This window comes from Neoarius graeffei, chromosome 13 (assembly GCF_027579695.1).
Source record: "Neoarius graeffei isolate fNeoGra1 chromosome 13, fNeoGra1.pri, whole genome shotgun sequence".
NCBI lineage: Eukaryota > Metazoa > Chordata > Actinopteri > Siluriformes > Ariidae > Neoarius > Neoarius graeffei.
The window spans coordinates 46,362,825-46,380,215 of NC_083581.1; the positions used below are offsets into that span (position 1 = coordinate 46,362,825).

Sequence of the window (17,391 nt, forward strand, 5' to 3'; positions counted from 1 at the left end):
CATACATACATTTTATATAATATATATATCCCTATGTACCCATACCCACACTTACATTATCAATAGAATGTTATTGTAATTCCTCCTCCCCATACCTCATAAAGATCTGTTCCTTACACCTTTTTTTGAACTGGTTTATAGTTGTACATTTCATCAGAACCAGAAACACTTTTATTGCCAGGTATGTGGACACACACGAGGAATTTGACTCCGGTTTCACTTAGCTCTCATAGCACAAAAACAGATAAAAAGCGTATTTAAAAAAAGGTGCAATAGGTGCATTGTGCAATCCAGGTAAGTCAAGTATGAAATAGATAAATATAAAGTATACAGTGTGCACAGAATGACGGTATGAGTGTGCAGATATTTTACAAGTGATATTACTGATATATGAATCTGGATTTTAGCTGTTCATCACAGAAAGGATTTTCCCTTTTGGTGCAATATGGTGCATAGTGCAAAGATGAAATAGTAAATATAAATAAGTATAAATATAATATAAGTAACAGTGAGTACAGGATGACAGTATGAGTATGCAGATATTTTGCAAGTGATATTACTGATATATGAATCCGGATTTTAGCTGTTCATCACAGAGACAGCCTGGGGGAAGAAACTATTCTTGTGTCTGGTTGTGAGACAACCAGGTTGTGTCTTCATGAGCTCCACATTCAAACTGTTCCATAGCTTTACTCCACAAATAGAAATACTGAACATTTTTAACGTTGTCCTAGCACTGCGAATTTTAAATTTCAATTTTCCCCTAAAATTATAGCCCCCCTCTCTATCCGAGAACACTGTTTGGATATTCCTTGGTACTTTATAATTCCTTACTTTGTACATTATTAAGGCAGTTTTATATTCTATAATATCCCTGAATTTTAAACATTTTGAATTTAAGAATAGTGAATTAGTATGATCTCGGTAACCAGCACTATGAATTATTCTTATAGCTTTTTTTAAGTATAGTTATTGCATGAAGTGAACGTATTTCCCCACACCACTGAGCAGTAATTGAACACGGTATTCATATTTTCGGTTAAAATTAAACTCATACAACCTTATTTCAGCACTTTAATCAATAACTACATTCATTAGTTTATGACAAGGCATCATGTTTGTCTTTTATCCAGATATTAGAACATTCTGTTATTACTTCGACGATCCACTAGATGTCGCTGTTACACGACCCGCCGATACAGGAAGGGGAACACAGTGCTCATGTGCTTCACTAGGCTCCATCTGCCCATCACTAGATACAGCAGAACTGATAACTTACTTCTTTAATGTGTCCCAGATTATCTGTAGAGGAAAAATCCAATCAAATGCCAAAAGAGCGCCTTTTTATTCTTCTTCCCGTTTTCTGGCGGGTGGTAATCAGTGTTTAAGGTGCATTACCGCCCCCTACTGTGTTGGAGTGTTGCCCAAAGTTATTTATCCAAAGAGCTCTTTCCTCCATTTTTACCTAGTATAATCAAGAGAAAACCTGATTGAAGTGGGCCTCTCTTTTAATTTGCGGTGGGGGGTTGTTTAAATGTGGGAACAGCATTGTTCAGTCTGTCTTACAATACAGAGTTCCAAAGGTGGACAAAGTACCCATTACTTAAGTCAAAGTACAGATCCCACTGGTTAAATGTTACTCCGATACAAGTGAAGGTTGTCCAGTCAAAATTTTACTTAAGTTAAAGTACTGAAGTACTTGCTTTTAAAAATACTTAAGTATTAAAAGTACCTTTTCTGTCAATGCATTGTTATATTATTGCCACAACGCTTACAAAACCTAACGCTGTTACCAGAGACAGAAATGTGAATTCACAAAATGAACGCATGCCATGCCATCATGGTGGTTTAACGTTAAGCTAGCTAGTCAGTGAAGCTCCACCTGACATGCTAGCAAACTCTTTTCAAACTCAAAATCATACTGGGTAGCTAACGCTACTAGAAAAGCAAGATTTCTACATTCTGTCGAGTTTTTGTAGGCCGTGATATGGTTTGTTTTCGGCAAACAAAGCAAACATTTCAAACGAAATGAATCTTTAATTCTTTCAAAAAACTGAAACATGGGTTCTAGGTATGGCCATGGGTGCGTGCATTCCCCAGAAGAACCGCCTCCTTCCATTCTGCCATCAGCTGATCGTGTTCAAATAATGCTGCTGAGAAATCACTGAACTTGATTTTATACAGTCTATGGACGAGACGTGACCCTCGTGATTACTGATAGACTGTCTCAGTGTGACCTCTGAAAAAAACAATCACGTTTTAGAAAAGAAAAAAACATCCACTTTCAAAGCTGCTTCATAGTAATGAGGACCTTGACAGAAATGTAGTGGAGTGAAAAGTATGATATTTGCCTTTCAAATGTAGTGAAGTTAAAGTAATAAATTTCCAAAAAAAAATACTCAGGTAAAGTACAGATACTCAAAAAGTGTACTTAAGTACAGTACTCAGGTAAATGTACTTCGTTACTGTCCACCTCTCTAGAGTTCTCAGCTTTCTGATTAAAGCAGGTTTTTTCATATTTCTGTCCTGAAGGCTTAATTTAACTCACTGCAGTAGATGGACAGATATGGAGTGAGAATCGTGCCCTTTTTTAATTTAAAGGCAAAAATCTGAACTTGAATATTATTATTATTTTGAATTTGTATTATACCATCTGAAATTGAGTTCTGAACTGAAACAAATTGTGGTTTGCAAAAGAACAATCAAAAATCTGAAATTTTAATAAAATGACAAACTACAAGTGCATATGTGGTGAACAGCAGCAGAGATCTCTCATCTCATCTCATTATCTCTAGCCGCTTTATCCTTCTACAGGGTCGCAGGCAAGCTGGAGCCTATCCCAGCTGACTACGGGTGAAAGGCGGGGTACACCCTGGACAAATCGCCAGGTCATCACAGGGCTGACACATAGACACAGACAACCATTCACACTCACATTCACACCTACGGTCAATTTAGAGTCACCAGTTAACCTAACCTGCATGTCTTTGGACTGTGGGGGAAACCGGAGCACCCGGAGGAAACCCACGCGGACACGGGGAGAACATGCAAACTCCACACAGAAAGGCCCTCGCCGGCCCCGGGGCTCGAACCCAGGACCTTCTAGCAGCAGAGATACTTGTTGAATTGTATAGTGTAGTCGCCCTGATAAACAACGATTTGTCTGTTTTTTTTTTTGTTGTTGTTGTTTGTTTTTTTTAATCTTCATATTTTGTGAGTAAATTCTTTCACACCTTTATATGTTCAGCGGCATGGACAAGAAAAGCTAAGACTCTTTAGAGAAAGATGATTTGTTGCTCTGCTCCAAAGTCAGACATCAGGTTATTAAGGCCAATATAGGATACAAAAAAGGAACATATATGATGAGATACAACGCACTTTATAAACCTGCTGACCTCATGTTTTTCAACAGACATATAACTAATCTGAATTGATAATCACCACAATTGGCTAGTTGAAATCTGTCAGCAGTTCCTGATACTATTGTCAATGGTCCCAAGCCTAATGAGAAAAGGCAACAAAAAATTTTCCAGAAGAGCCACCCCACCCTGGCCAGCTTGACAACCTCGGATGACCCTTAACCCTGTCTGTTCCAGGGGCACAGTATTATGACTGACCCTGCTCTCTGACCCCGACTACCTAACAACCTGGGATGTGCAAAGAGAAGAATTTCATTGTAATGTAATGCACAGTACCAGTCAAAAGTTTAGATACACCTACTCATTCATAGGTGTTTCTGCATTTTGACTATTTTCTATATCGTAGAACAATACTGAAGACATCAAAACTATGAAATAACATATGGAACATATATGGAATTATCTGGCAAACAAAAAAGTGTTAAAAATAATACTTGACTGAAATAGTATTCAATGTGGAAAGGTTCAAGTGGGGTGAATACTTATGCACTGCTCTGTATTGTAATGAAGCAGTATTAAAACAATGCACTTATTTTGCTTGCAATATATTGTTGTAATTAATGTAATGTATGCAAAATGTCCAGTTCCATGGGGAAAACACAGAACTGGCAACACTGGCCCGTTGTGAAAGGGGTGAAAATAAATTAATGTAATTGACATTGAAAATGATGGTTTAATGACAGCTCTGAGCAATGCCAGGCTGTACCTTGTGATGAACACAGCAAAATATTGCTTACTTTAACTGTTTTTTTTTAAACAGTTAAATATAAAGCTACAGGACGTTATATGTAAGATAATAAATGCCAAGCAGTTGTTACTGAGAGCTGAAGCTTTCTCATAAAGAAAGCTGTGAGCTAATCTTTTCTTTTTTTTACTGAGATGATTCAACCAGTCAAACCAGTTGGAGTAAATCTCAGCAGTTTCATTTTGTGACAAGACGAATGTGAAGCGTAAAGAACACAGTAAGTATGTAAATCTAGAGCTATCATACATACATCAGTGGATGTACAGTAAATAAAGAAGGGTTCAGTCATTTTATAGTGTGATAATGTAGGTGCCTAATAATATTGTTTAAATATTTAACATCCTACACTATTTCTGTGTGTGTGTGTGTGTGTGTGTGTGTGTACAGTTTTGTACAGCTGTATTCTGTAGGATAGTTAACCTCCAAAATGAGTGTCTCTGGAAAACAGGATACAAAGAAATTGGACAGGTGAGAAAAGAAAAATATAAATGCTAATCTAAGAGATTTATCGAACTAAATGTTATTGTAAAATATCAAGAAACTCTTACTGATCTAAACCACAGTTTTGAGAAGTCACTAAATAAGGTGAAAGGAATTATGGATATACACAGTAAACAGACTTGTATAATTGTTGTGGGTGTTTCCGTCTGATTCAGGGTCAGTGATCAGAATCCAAACCAAGCTGTGTGTCTCTGAGGACTGACCAGTTAATGGCTATAATGTCCTGACTATAATGTTCAGAGATGGAGATGATTCAAATGAAATTAGATTAAATTGATTTTTAAAATGAGACAATGACTACGTTTACATGCACATCCAAATCGAGCTGCTGTCGGTAATCGAGCTGAAGGTCCCAGCAGGGGTGCCAGAGAAATCCAATCCTACATGCACAGTGTTTAAATCGAGCTATTGTTATGAGGTGCATTGTGCACCCGAGCCACAGATGGCGCTACACGCCCCATCGTGTTGGTACACTTCCGGTTATCGTCATGAAGAAGAGCTATTCAAGAGTTTTTTTTTTTTTATTGGAAGTTTCAAAGGTTTACAGAGCATTAAGGCAAATGTATGTCTTTTTTACAGAACCTTGTAGGAACATAGCACACATAGTACACATATCAAGAAATTATAAAACATAAGAGGAAAAAAATAAATAAAATGATAAAAAGAAAGAAAGAAAGGAAAAAAAGACACTCGAAAGAAAGTAATGGGGGGGTACATTATAACAAATTGAAGCTGTCTATTATTGATATAAGTTCGTTACTCCTCTTAGTTTTTAAATATCTGACGGATTTACTGTACAAACATAACTCGTTTTTAAAGGAAGGGAAAATGGGGATTGTCTTTATGCATTTGCATTTGTGAATATAATATTTTCCTAAACACGTCACCACATTTATTAAAAGCTCTATGTTTTTGTCTTTGTGTATACACCCATATTTGAGTAGATTCAAGTTTAAAAAAGGAACGGTAGGAATGTTTTCACAGAGCCAGTCACATACATCGTCCCAAAAGGTGTTACTGTATAAACATAAGAAAAATAAATGATCTGTAGTTTCAACATTTTCACAACAAAATATGCAATTCTTCAGCTCTATATTAAATCTGTAGTTAATAAGCTCCCCTGAGGGCACGGGCGCAGATAGAGGGGGGGACGGGTGGGATTCGTCCCACCCAGATTTAAATTCACCTCGTTCGGTCCCTCCACTTATAGGGAGGAAAAAAAACGTCTATGCTGTCTTTCTTTGCATAAGGCAAACCTCACGGAAAAATCAAAAGACTAATTACCATTCGGTTTATTGCGGTGCACAGCAGTACTTTTTTTTTTTTTGATTGATTGATTGATTGATTGATTTCGCAATAGAAACATATACATAACATGTGAACATATAAATATAAATATTGCGGAGGATAACACAAAAAGTAAAAATACTTATTTCCATTGTGGTCCTCGAAATACATACATAGTTGCAACTGCGCAGACTGCACAGGTTGCGAGCTCGAGCTTGGTTGCTATGGTTACCCACAACAAATTTGACAGGTATATCGGGGACAGCTCCTCCTAGTTCAGGACCCCAACACGGCATGATGAAGGGTGCCAAAAGGCAGAAAACGATTGCATCGTTTTTTTCAAAAAACAACGACTGTAAGTAAACTGTGCCTTACTTTATCATATCACCTTGCAATTTTTTGATAGTCTGTTCAAAGTAATGTAGTGAAAGTAAAATCGTACGGAGTAGAGATGCCTTTCTGGTAGCCTCCTTCTTTCGGTGGCAGCCTGTAGATACAGTGCTCAGAAGGCAGTTTTAATGTTTAATCTGGCGTTCCCTGCCATAATTTCAGCGAGCATATTGTTTCATAAGGAAACTTTGCGAAGAGTTGTTGACTGACTGCCGCTCACGCAACACACAGGCATAGTTAGAAAGTCAGGATGCACTGGTTTACACTTTACACACACACAGGTAGCCCAGCCTCTCGCTATGGTTAACAGTTGGAACTTAGCGGTTTTAAAACTAGTTTTGCAATTTCTGTGCATGATGATAATGTGTAAACTTTGGATTTCCATAGGCTATGTTAAAATGTTATCATTGTCCTGGCCTGCAGGTAGTTCCTGGTGATGGCAGTGAGGGAGGTGAAATAACATGTATACACACTACCGTTCAAAAGTTTGGGGTCACCCAGACAATTTTGTGTTTTCCATGAAAAGTCACACTTTTATTTACCACCATAAGTTGTAAAATGAATAGAAAATATAGTCAAGACATTTTTCTGGCCATTTTGAGCATTTAATCGACCCCACAAATGTGATGCTCCAGAAACTCAATCTGCTCAAAGGAAGGTCAGTTTTATAGCTTCTCTAAAGAGCTCAACTGTTTTCAGCTGTGCTAACATGATTGTACAAGGGTTTTCTAATCATCCATTAGCCTTCTGAGGCAATGAGCAAACACATTGTACCATTAGAACACTGGAGTGAGAGTTGCTGGAAATGGGCCTCTATACACCTATGGAGATATTGCACCAAAAACCAGACATTTGCAGCTAGAATAGTCATTTACCACATTAGCAATGTATAGAGTGGATTTCTGATTAGTTTAAAGTGATCTTCATTGAAAAGAACAGTGCTTTTCTTTCAAAAATAAGGACATTTCAAAGTGACCCCAAACTTTTGAACGGTAGTGTGTGTATATATATATATATATATATATATATATATATATATATACACACACACACACACACATATTACACACAAAATGGAATCATTTGCTGACAGCTCAATCCCCCCCAGTTCAAAAATCCTATCTGCGCCCCTGCCTGATGGATATATGTCATTAAATATTTTAAAGTGGAGTTCCTTTGTCTTGGGAGGGATAGGTAGGTTTAAAGTGAGAGTGCGTAGTTTTTTGATAGTGTGTGAATCAATATTTTTAGGATTAAAGTTTTTATATTGGTGATAAGGAAAGAGATAAGAAGTGAACAATCCTCGGATTACTTGGTTAGGTATATCTTTGTTTATGAAGTCGTCCTCACCTACTCTTAAGGCACTAGGAAGGCTAGGGGCAGAAGTGAATTGTTTTGAGTTTTTGGCCATTAACAAAAGCTATTCAAGAGTATAAACAAAGTGACTACAGGCGGAAATTAGCATGCACTGCTATAACCTGGTACAGACATCTGTCCTGACCACAAGGATAATGTTTAATTTGTACACTGTCCCTTTTAAAAATAAAATAAACTCTAAACTCTAAGAAGAGTGTTTGTAGTTTGTATGTACGAACAGAAGTGTTCCTAATAAAGTGGGCGGCTAAGGTGAAGTGTCATGCCGACCGAGGCTGTTTTTTCGACACAATTCACAGCTATGCAACAGCTGTACAGATGTATTTGGTGATACAGTAAGTGAGCTAAATTTTAACAGTGCAAACAATGCCACAAAAAGAAAAGATTCATGCCGTTGTCATGATTCGTTGTCATGCCGACCGAGGCTGTTGTGTTTCCCTTGTGGTCTTGTCACTTCCGGAAGGGGCAGTGCTGAAGTAAGTAGCTCGAATACGTAGCTCAATAGGGTATACATGCACTAAGTAGCTCGGCAGAAATCGCATAATCTAGGTCGTGTAGCTCGATTCCAAGAAATCAAGTTCGGTTCAATTTCAGCCGAATTAAGGTGTATACATGGCATTTTGAACTTCGATTTCAGTCGAGCAACGGCAGAAATTCGATTCTCTCTATGTGCATGTAAACGTAGTGACTGAGGAATCAAGGACTCTCAAGGTTGAAATGATCCATCTTTTCATCAACATCTTTTCATGTCATGTAATTTCACATATTGTAATTCTTCATTGAGAATCCAGCATGAATTAAGATGCAAGTGTGACATTTTAAAACGAGCACAAACCTGGCCTGATAAAGGTTCTGACTCGGCCCACCAAATAAATTAGAGTATGTGTTCTGAATTAAAATTCCAGAGCCTTTTCCATATGTTTTTTCACGAGCATACAAACTCTGATTTGTAAATTACTGACAAAATGTGCTGTGATAATTATGTAATTCCTCATTAGCAAGCTAAAAATTTGACATTGTAACCAAGTCTCTTTCCCAGAGAAATACTTTCGTGGTTTTACCCCTAAATTAAGTGTAATGTGGCCTGTTGCCTAATATGAGTTTAATAACTCTAGTTTATACTTTCAAATAAAATAATATATAAAATTGTCTCCAAACTTGAAACTATTTTGGCCCAGGCTCAGCACAGACTCACTGGAACCCAGCCATTTTTCTTTGAAGAGTGACAGTTCGATGGGATTTCCAATAAACTTCAGAGATGGAGAGTGTTCTACTGATCTGAGGTCAGTACAGCTATTATATTTTAGGGCACTGTTCCTCACGAAGCTCGTTATGAAACAAATTATGAGCTGAAAAATTTAGCTGAGCTGAGGGAATTAAAGCAGTTCATCCAGGATGCATTTCATTTGAACTGCCTGAGAAGAGAAATTTGCGAAAATAAGTACTCAACAACTATTAAACTTATTTCCAGTGCAGCTATTCCTATTAACTGTTGAACAGACATTGGTATTGATGCAATAAAACTACAGAGGAAATCATAATATTCCAATCCATACAAAAGTTATGTGCAGTAAAGTGGACTGACATAGGAAAAAAGTATTGAACACATTAATAAATCCAGCTGATTTCACAAATTAGAATCAGCTGGGTTAGTGCATATTGGTAAGTTGGTATTTCCACTCTTTGAAAAAGGGAAACCCACCTCTGAATGCAAATAAACAAATCATTTGGCACCAAGCTACATGCAAGAAACATCTCATGATGTGTAGAGGCAAAGAGCTCTCCAAAATCCTTCATAACAATATTGTTGAGCAGCATAGCAATGGTACTGGTTACCAATGGATTTACCAACACAAATGTTTCTATAAGCACCATCATGACCTTTATCTGCAAGTTAAAGGAACATCACTCAACCATCAACCAAGAATGCACAGGAGCTCCTTGCAACATTGCTGACTGGGCAGTCAGAACGTTAGTCAGAAGCACCGCCCAAGAGTTAAAGATCATGCCAAAAGAATCAGGCTACATCCACACGACAACGGCAACGAGATTTTTTTTTTTAAATATCACGTCCGCATGGGCAACGGATCAGTAAAATATCAGGTTCATATGGCAACGCAACGCTTGCTGAAAACGATGCAATACACATGCCACACCTCTACGTGCGCTGTAAGACGGTCCCATCGGAGACACCAGAACAATAGAAGAAGTAGGACGCATGCGCATAAACCCCTTCTTCTGTAGCAACAGCCACATAAAGTTTTGATTATTAATCAGTAGCTTAAAATAGTATCTATTGTCTAAGACACTTATTTATATTTCATATTAAAATGTCTATGTAAATTAATACATAGAAAGTCTGGCCAGGCGCTGAACGTTTTTCTGCCTTCACTTTAAGAGAAATTCAGGGCGAGCATGAGCCTAGGTTCTTCCCTGTCACTCACCCTGTCACTGTCACACGCACACACCTTCTCACTCTCTATCCTATGGATATAGTCCCTTTAAATCACGTGCTCGTTTTTTGAATGGAGACGCGAAAGAGGAATGAACGGGGGGTAGATGGAAGCCGGTACGCCAATATTCTGATATCCTCCAGAATTCTTTAATGGTCCGGAATAAATTGAATGCTACACGTTGATGGATAACTTTGTTCTTCTATGCCCTTTTTGAGGAATGTATTGTCAGACTTAAACCAACATCTGAAGAGGTGAGATCACTCCTTTTTTTCCCCCTATTTTTGCTGGCGGGATTGTTTTTGTTTTTGGAAAGCGCACGGGCGGTGCGCAGTTTGGTTATACTGCTTCCGCAGTGTTTGGACTAAAGACTCTGCCCTAAGGGCTATTCTCTCTCTCTCTCTCTCTCTCTCTCTCTCACTTTGCACCATTACACAATAAATATTCACAGTGAAAATATTTTGTAAGCACATTTCATGAACCAAGTTATAGGATTTGTTGACAACTCGCATCGAGTTCGTTACACTTCTACCCGGTGTGAAGCACTGACAGTCATGTGGTTGTGACGTCATCGTAAACAAATCCGTTCTACTCATCCAGACGACTTCGCAACGGCGCCGTTGCCAGATTTTTCCACTCTGGAACCCGTTCTCAAAAGATTTCGTTTTGGGGCACCCAAAATGCCGGTGCCGTGTGGACACCAGGCTGAAATGATAAACAATTTTATCAGATTCACCTGAATCTGTTGCTGTGTGGACAGGGCCTCAGAAGCAGTGTATTTTGCATTACAGGCATTTAGCAGATACTCTTATCCAGAGCAACATGCAACATTCCCAGAGCAGCCTAGGGAACAGGTGCCTTGCTCAAGAGCACTTCTGCCATTCCTGCTGGCTGAGAGAATCAAACCAGTGACCTTTTGGTCCTAAAGCTGCTTCTCTAACCTTTAGGCCACAGCTTCCCCAGTTGTCCCAGCTGTCACAGAGAAAACAATAGGCAATGCACTCTAGAGCCAAGGTCTCCAATCTCATTCACCCCAGAAGACCCCATTACTGAAGAAAAGGCATGTTGAAGCTTGTTTGAAGTTTACTATAGAACATTTGGAGACGCCTGTAGATTACTGGGAGAATATAATGTGTTCAGATGAGACAAAAAAAAAAATTCAAACTTTTCAAAGTGCCGTATTTGGCTCTGCATCTCATCTCATTATCTCTAGCCGCTTTATCCTGTTCTACAGGGTCGCAGGCAAGCTGGAGCCTATCCCAGCTGACTACGGGCGAAAGGCGGGGTACACCCTGGACAAGTCGCCAGGTCATCACAGGGCTGACACATAGACACAGACAACCATTCACACTCACACCTACACTGTAAAAAAAAAAAAATTGTTTTTACAGAAAAAAAGTGGCAGCTGTGGTTGCCAAAATAATAATGTAAAAAGCATTTGTACAGCAGAGTGTACCGTAAAACACATTACAGAGCAATCTGTAAATTTTACAATTTACAACCGTTATCCTTTACAAAATAACATTATAAAAATTATATGCTAAACTGGTAAATTCAACATCCCTTTTCAGCCAAATTAGCATGACTATGCCTTTATTAAAGCCATTTTTTCCTGTACAATTTACATGCGGTGGTTGCTTATATTACATCTAATCCCATTCAATTTCACTGAAAAAAATCAGACACAAGGCATTATTAAACAGTAAAAGGCTCATTATAAGACAGTAATTTTACTGAATTTTTCTGCTTATTTTATTAAAAGGTTGTGTTTCATGTAATATATTTTGTAGTACTAATAGCAATGTTTTGTAGTGAAATTACCATCTACATGCCATCATTGAATTCTTTAAGGAATGTCTTCATTAAATGAGTATTAAATATAGACAGACTCACAGACACACCAAGACTCAAACAGACTCACAGGCAAACACACCAACACAAACTCTGACACAATGTCAAACAAAGATTTTCATTTGTAACGTTTACTGTTAAAACAAAAGAACTAAGCCACCTCAAGAAAACTGACTGGGACACAGATAAAATGGGGTTTTTTTCCTATACATTAAAAGGTATTGAATGCTTCTATATTTGATGGTTACATTTAAACTGCACTTGACATTTACCATAAGTATGAAGAGAACTGTAACCTGTGGAATGCAGCAACTTTTAAAAAACAAATACAAATACCAACTTGTCATTTCAAACCCCCATTTTATTATTTCGACAAGGTATGCAAAATACTTTTCAAAAACTTTTCAACAGTTCTGTGTGTTTTGTTTTTCTTAATTTTAAACTAAAGAATAAAATATTTCCTTTCCTTTTCCTCTTGGAAAAAAAACATTTGGAATAAGGCCTTGAATATAAAGAAACACACGTGCAACCAGACTGTCACAACTTCAAACCAATATTTTAATATGTAACATAATAATGCAAGCTTAAGTAACTAAGCAACCATAAGAAACCTTTTTGGATCAAGGTGAGGACTCTGGGGTTCAAGTGTAAACGGGAACTGCTGCTCTTCTCCACTTCCATGCCCTCTGTGTTGATGGAGAAGTAGTATCTTGGAAAACAGAAGAAAAACAGACAAATATATGAATGATAAAATACACAGACTTACAGACACACAGAGACAGACACACTGATGCTGTGTTCACACTTATACCGGTACGAAAGTGGTATAACTGTATCGATACAAAGTATACCGGTACAGTTTAGTGCATTTGTCCACACTAGCGAGAAATGTTTGCGGTTTTCTTTCACGGTAGTTGAAATGCACGTGCGCGAAATGTTTCCGTGGTTACCGAGTAACTTCCTTCCGAGAATATATGGCGGATGAAACAACGTGTGTGTGCTTTTTGTTGTCAATGTACAGTCTGTATTTCTGGTGGTCATTTATTCAGTCGAATCGTATAAAACGCACGAGGCAGTTGAGAAAGAAACAAACGAATATCCGTTCTTCACTATTTTATTCAGCGAAGACATCGATTGAGGTGTGTGACTTTGCGCATGCGTATTATATTTGTATCGATACAGAGCCGCTTCATCTGTCCACACTACGCAAAGCGCTACATTACCGATACTGTACCGGTACGAAACCCATACATTTGTGGGTTTCGTACCGATACAGTTATACCGCTACAGTACCGGTATAGTTGCTAGTGTGGACAGGTGTTGCAGTACCAAAGTAGTTTCGTATCGGTACAAAATCCCTAGTGTGGACAGGGTATGAGACTCACAAACACCCAGATGCACACAGACACCGACAGACTGACTCACAGATGCACTAAGACTCACAGACACAGACTTACATGCACACTCACAAACACAATCAAACTCACAACTTCAAACAAAGATTTTCATCTGTAATGTTTACTGTTAAAGTTTAAAGAACTAACCCACCCATAGAAAAGTTTTATCTGTGACTAGGACATCACCACAAACCATGGCTTACTTGAGTCCATATTCAGATGTCCCGCCACTCATGACCTGAAAAGTCTTGGATCAAGGTGAGGACTCTGGGGTTCATGTGCAGGCCTGTAGCCAGCATTGTGGAGGGGGGGGGGATCTTTTTTCCCCCAAAAGTGGCCTTCATCTGGCCCCCTACTCCCGTACCCCCCAAATACACGAGCACATTTCAAATCTTCTAATTTAGACATTTTTTTATTCGTTATAAGTTCTCTGTTGTCTAACTTATTATTGTTATCTTCCTACAACTGTGCTGTGACTTCATTGTCTGTCTCTGTTGCTCACCTCAATTGTCTGTTGTTGCTCTCCTTCATTGTCTGTCTGTTATTGCTCTCCTTCATTGTCTGTCTGTTGTTGCTCTCCTTCATTGTCTGTCTGTTGTTGCTCTCCTTCATTGTCTGTCTGTTGTTGCTCTCCCCTCCTCTGTCTGTCTGTTGTTGCTCTCCTTCATTGTCTGTCTGTTGTTGCTCTCCCCTCCTCTGTCTGTTGTTGCTCTCCTTCATTGTCTGTCTGTTGTTGCTCTCCCCTCCTCTGTCTGTTGTTGCTCTCCTTCATTGTCTGTCTGTTGTTGTCTGTCTCTGTTGCTCACTTCAGTTGTTGTTTATGGCATCAGAACACTCCTGGGCCCTGTACTACGAAGCGGGTTTTCTGGCTTACCAGGGTAACTTCGAGAGTAACTTGATCACGTGCAGCGTAACTTCCCGATTAACCCATACTACGAAAGTTGGCTATGTTCAAACCGAGGTATGCTGCCATGGCAACTTGCGCTGCATCTCAAACCTGCTCGTCTCAGGTTATATTCTTGGTTAACCCGAGGTTTCCGATTAACCACACCCTTTTTAAACACCACCTCTCCACCGACATTTCCTCTAGAGACAATGCCAGCGTACCTGGATGACCCGTGCGATATCGGAGCGCAGATTAGAGATGGGATTTATGGCCCTTTGATGGGATCCGCATCTTTGTGATCCATTCTTTGAAAAGAGCCGTTCAAAAGACTGGCTCATTTGGCTCTTTTTAAATATTTATTCAGTTTTAAGAAGACAGCGTCTAAAGAAGCCAGATCCCTCTGCTTAGACAGTGACATCAATATTTCTGGACATACCTTTTATATAAAGCAACCTAGACTTACATTATTGTAACCCCTAAACGCTCATAAATAACCATTAAAAAACAACGAGGGCTTCAATGAATGTCCATGCAGAACGGCTTTTCTGTAAAAAAAAAAACCACTCAAGAACATAGTTACCAAGAACGCAAGAATATTTTATAGAAAAACACTTGTTTTACAAAAATATTTAAGTCTGAGATACAAAATAGATACAACTACAATAAATAACAAGAACTAGTTATCACACAAGAACATTAATAGAAAAAAAAAACTTTCTATATTAAAAATATTGAAATTGTAACAAAAATAGATACAACTAAACAGTCAGATAAATAGATAGTTATAACAAGAACACGATTATTTTAATAGGAAAAAACAAACTATTAATGCAAAAAATATATTAGAAAAATAGATACAACTAGACAAACAGATAAATAAATAAAATACACAAAAATAGAACAAACAAAATGACGATAGAATAAATTAAATGAACATCCGTGCAAAGTAGTTTTCCCACAATATTATCATTAATATCACACAACAATTTGAACTATTAGGCAAACAGATAAAACTTGAATAAATAAAAGGCAAATGAACACTTGCTTGCACGCGCACACCATTATGAATGATGTTTTTATATTTCATTTTCACCTGTTGCCAGGTGCGTTTGGCACTGCTGTTGCCTCTGAAATGTTCACAGGACATACACCAACTTAGTCAAAGGGACTGAACAGTCAGTCATCCTAATTCATGTGACTCTGTGCACATATCAGCTTAAGTAGGCTACTCCATGAATTTACCATACCAAATTTTATTCAGGATTTTTCGGACATTAAACAAGCTATATATGACTGGGGCCACGTCGAAGGACCATTTTCTGTGACTTGTGATTGATCATGAAGCTTTCTCTCATCCTATACTTCTGTTCTGGAACATGTAGAAGGGAGAATGTACTTGTGCATTTACCCGATCGGCAATTCGTTGCCAACATGCTTGCCGCTCCTTATTGGCAGCTGCTGTGTTAGATTTTGCTCTTGGTGTTGTTTTGAACTCCTCGTAGCTTTGTATTATGACAGCGCATTCTTCCTCCGTGAAGTACGGCGACCGTGCCATTGTGAACAGTGGGGATTTGCGCTGATAACCTCCCCTTTAACGTGAACACGCATTAACCCTGATTAGGTTAACACAGGTTCAACAAATCAACTTCATAACTGGCGTCGTAGTACCGTTTAACCCCAAACAAGATAACCAGGTTTTGTCAACCCCGGTTTAGCGGGGGAACCCTGGGTTACTTCTGGGTAGGTTAACCTCCGTTTGTAGTATAGGGCCCTGATCTGCCCATGCTTTAGCATAAAAAACAACAATAATTTCTAATTGAGATAAATGTTTCAAGTAATCCTGAGATTGAAATAATATCGCACAGCCCTATAAGGACAATTGATTTAAAAATGCCCAAATGCAGCAACAGTGGGTGTTTTCACACACACTGGTCTGAACATTTTCATTTTTCAGCTAGTGCACACGTTTCTTTTCACTCTGATCCAAATGCCAAACCACTGACAGGGCGTCATGTTACCATGATGCCATGTTACCATGACGACTGAAAAACACGTGCTCTTAAAGTCTCGCATTTTACTGTCTTCACACCACACCACAGCTCCGATTTCCCAAGCTGAAAAAAAAAAAATAAAAGCAGCCCCAGGTCCGACGCTGCTAGTACCTAGCCATCGAGCCACCTAACTCATCTCTGTGTGTGCGTGTCACTGACACACATAGACTGACGGACGGGCTGACGCTACCCCCCACTGATCACTCTGACAGATCGATCTACCACTACTGTTGTAAACAAAAGAAAAACAAAGTCCCGCACTCAGCACCTTACCCATTTTGGCCCTTTTTTGGAACATGGCGCCAATATTTTGGGACAAAGTAGCAGCAGATTTCTTGCGTTTTCTGTCTTTATCTTCTTTTATAGAGGGCTACTGCGTGACGTCAGCGTACCGCGAGATTGTGCTAGGGCGCCATATTGGAAGACCAAGTACATGCATACATACATACATACATACAATATAAAACAAAGTACGAGCGAGAGTAAAGTGACACGATGGCTGATAATTCTGGTTATGTGAGTACATTACCATCTGCAGAAAGGGCACGGTATGTGGATAAACTGGCTGTGATTGATGGGTTTGACCCATATGATAAGACTCGGGGCAAGGGAGAATGGATTTTTTTTTTATTTCATAATTTATTTTTAATTTACTACTTATCTGTTTTTATTTATATATATTTGAATTATTTGGACATGGGGAAAAACTATATTTAAAATCCAAAGAGGGATGGAGGGAGGAAAATTAAAACAAAAGAAATAAATGAAAGAGTAGAGTATATTTGATAAAATTAAGGATGTTTTTATTCAGTAAACATTTAAAAAAATGTTCTACAACACTTTAGCCTAGTGACTTACCAGTAACAAAATAGACTTGAAGTATTCAGATCCGCTCTGCATAAAGCAGCTAAATCCTCTCTCTGTCTCCCGGCAGAAAGCTCCTTGGTTTGCTTGTGTCTCAATCACAGCTGGTATTCTGTAGAAAGACTTCTTTTCACCTTTCCCATCAGCTTTGTTAGAACCCTAACACAGCACAA

At 38.5% G+C, this 17,391-nt stretch overlaps 1 protein-coding gene across 3 annotated transcripts in view; it reads left to right on the top strand.

Moving 5' to 3' along the window:
• Nucleotides 1-4,319: 4,319 nt before the first annotated feature.
• The window catches only part of LOC132896793 (NACHT, LRR and PYD domains-containing protein 3-like), a 45,921-nt gene continuing 32,849 nt past the window's right edge, over nt 4,320-17,391 (top strand). For 2 of the 3 annotated variants that reach the window (XM_060937864.1, XM_060937866.1), the window contains exons 1-3: nt 4,325-4,385; nt 4,552-4,632; nt 8,895-8,999. In XM_060937864.1, coding sequence (XP_060793847.1) covers nt 4,592-4,632; nt 8,895-8,999 — 146 coding nt within the window. In that variant the 5' untranslated portion in view covers nt 4,325-4,385; nt 4,552-4,591. Of the gene's footprint in view, nt 4,386-4,551; nt 4,633-8,894; nt 9,000-17,391 lie in introns of all 3 variants that reach the window. The other variant, XM_060937865.1, reaches the window with a different exon arrangement.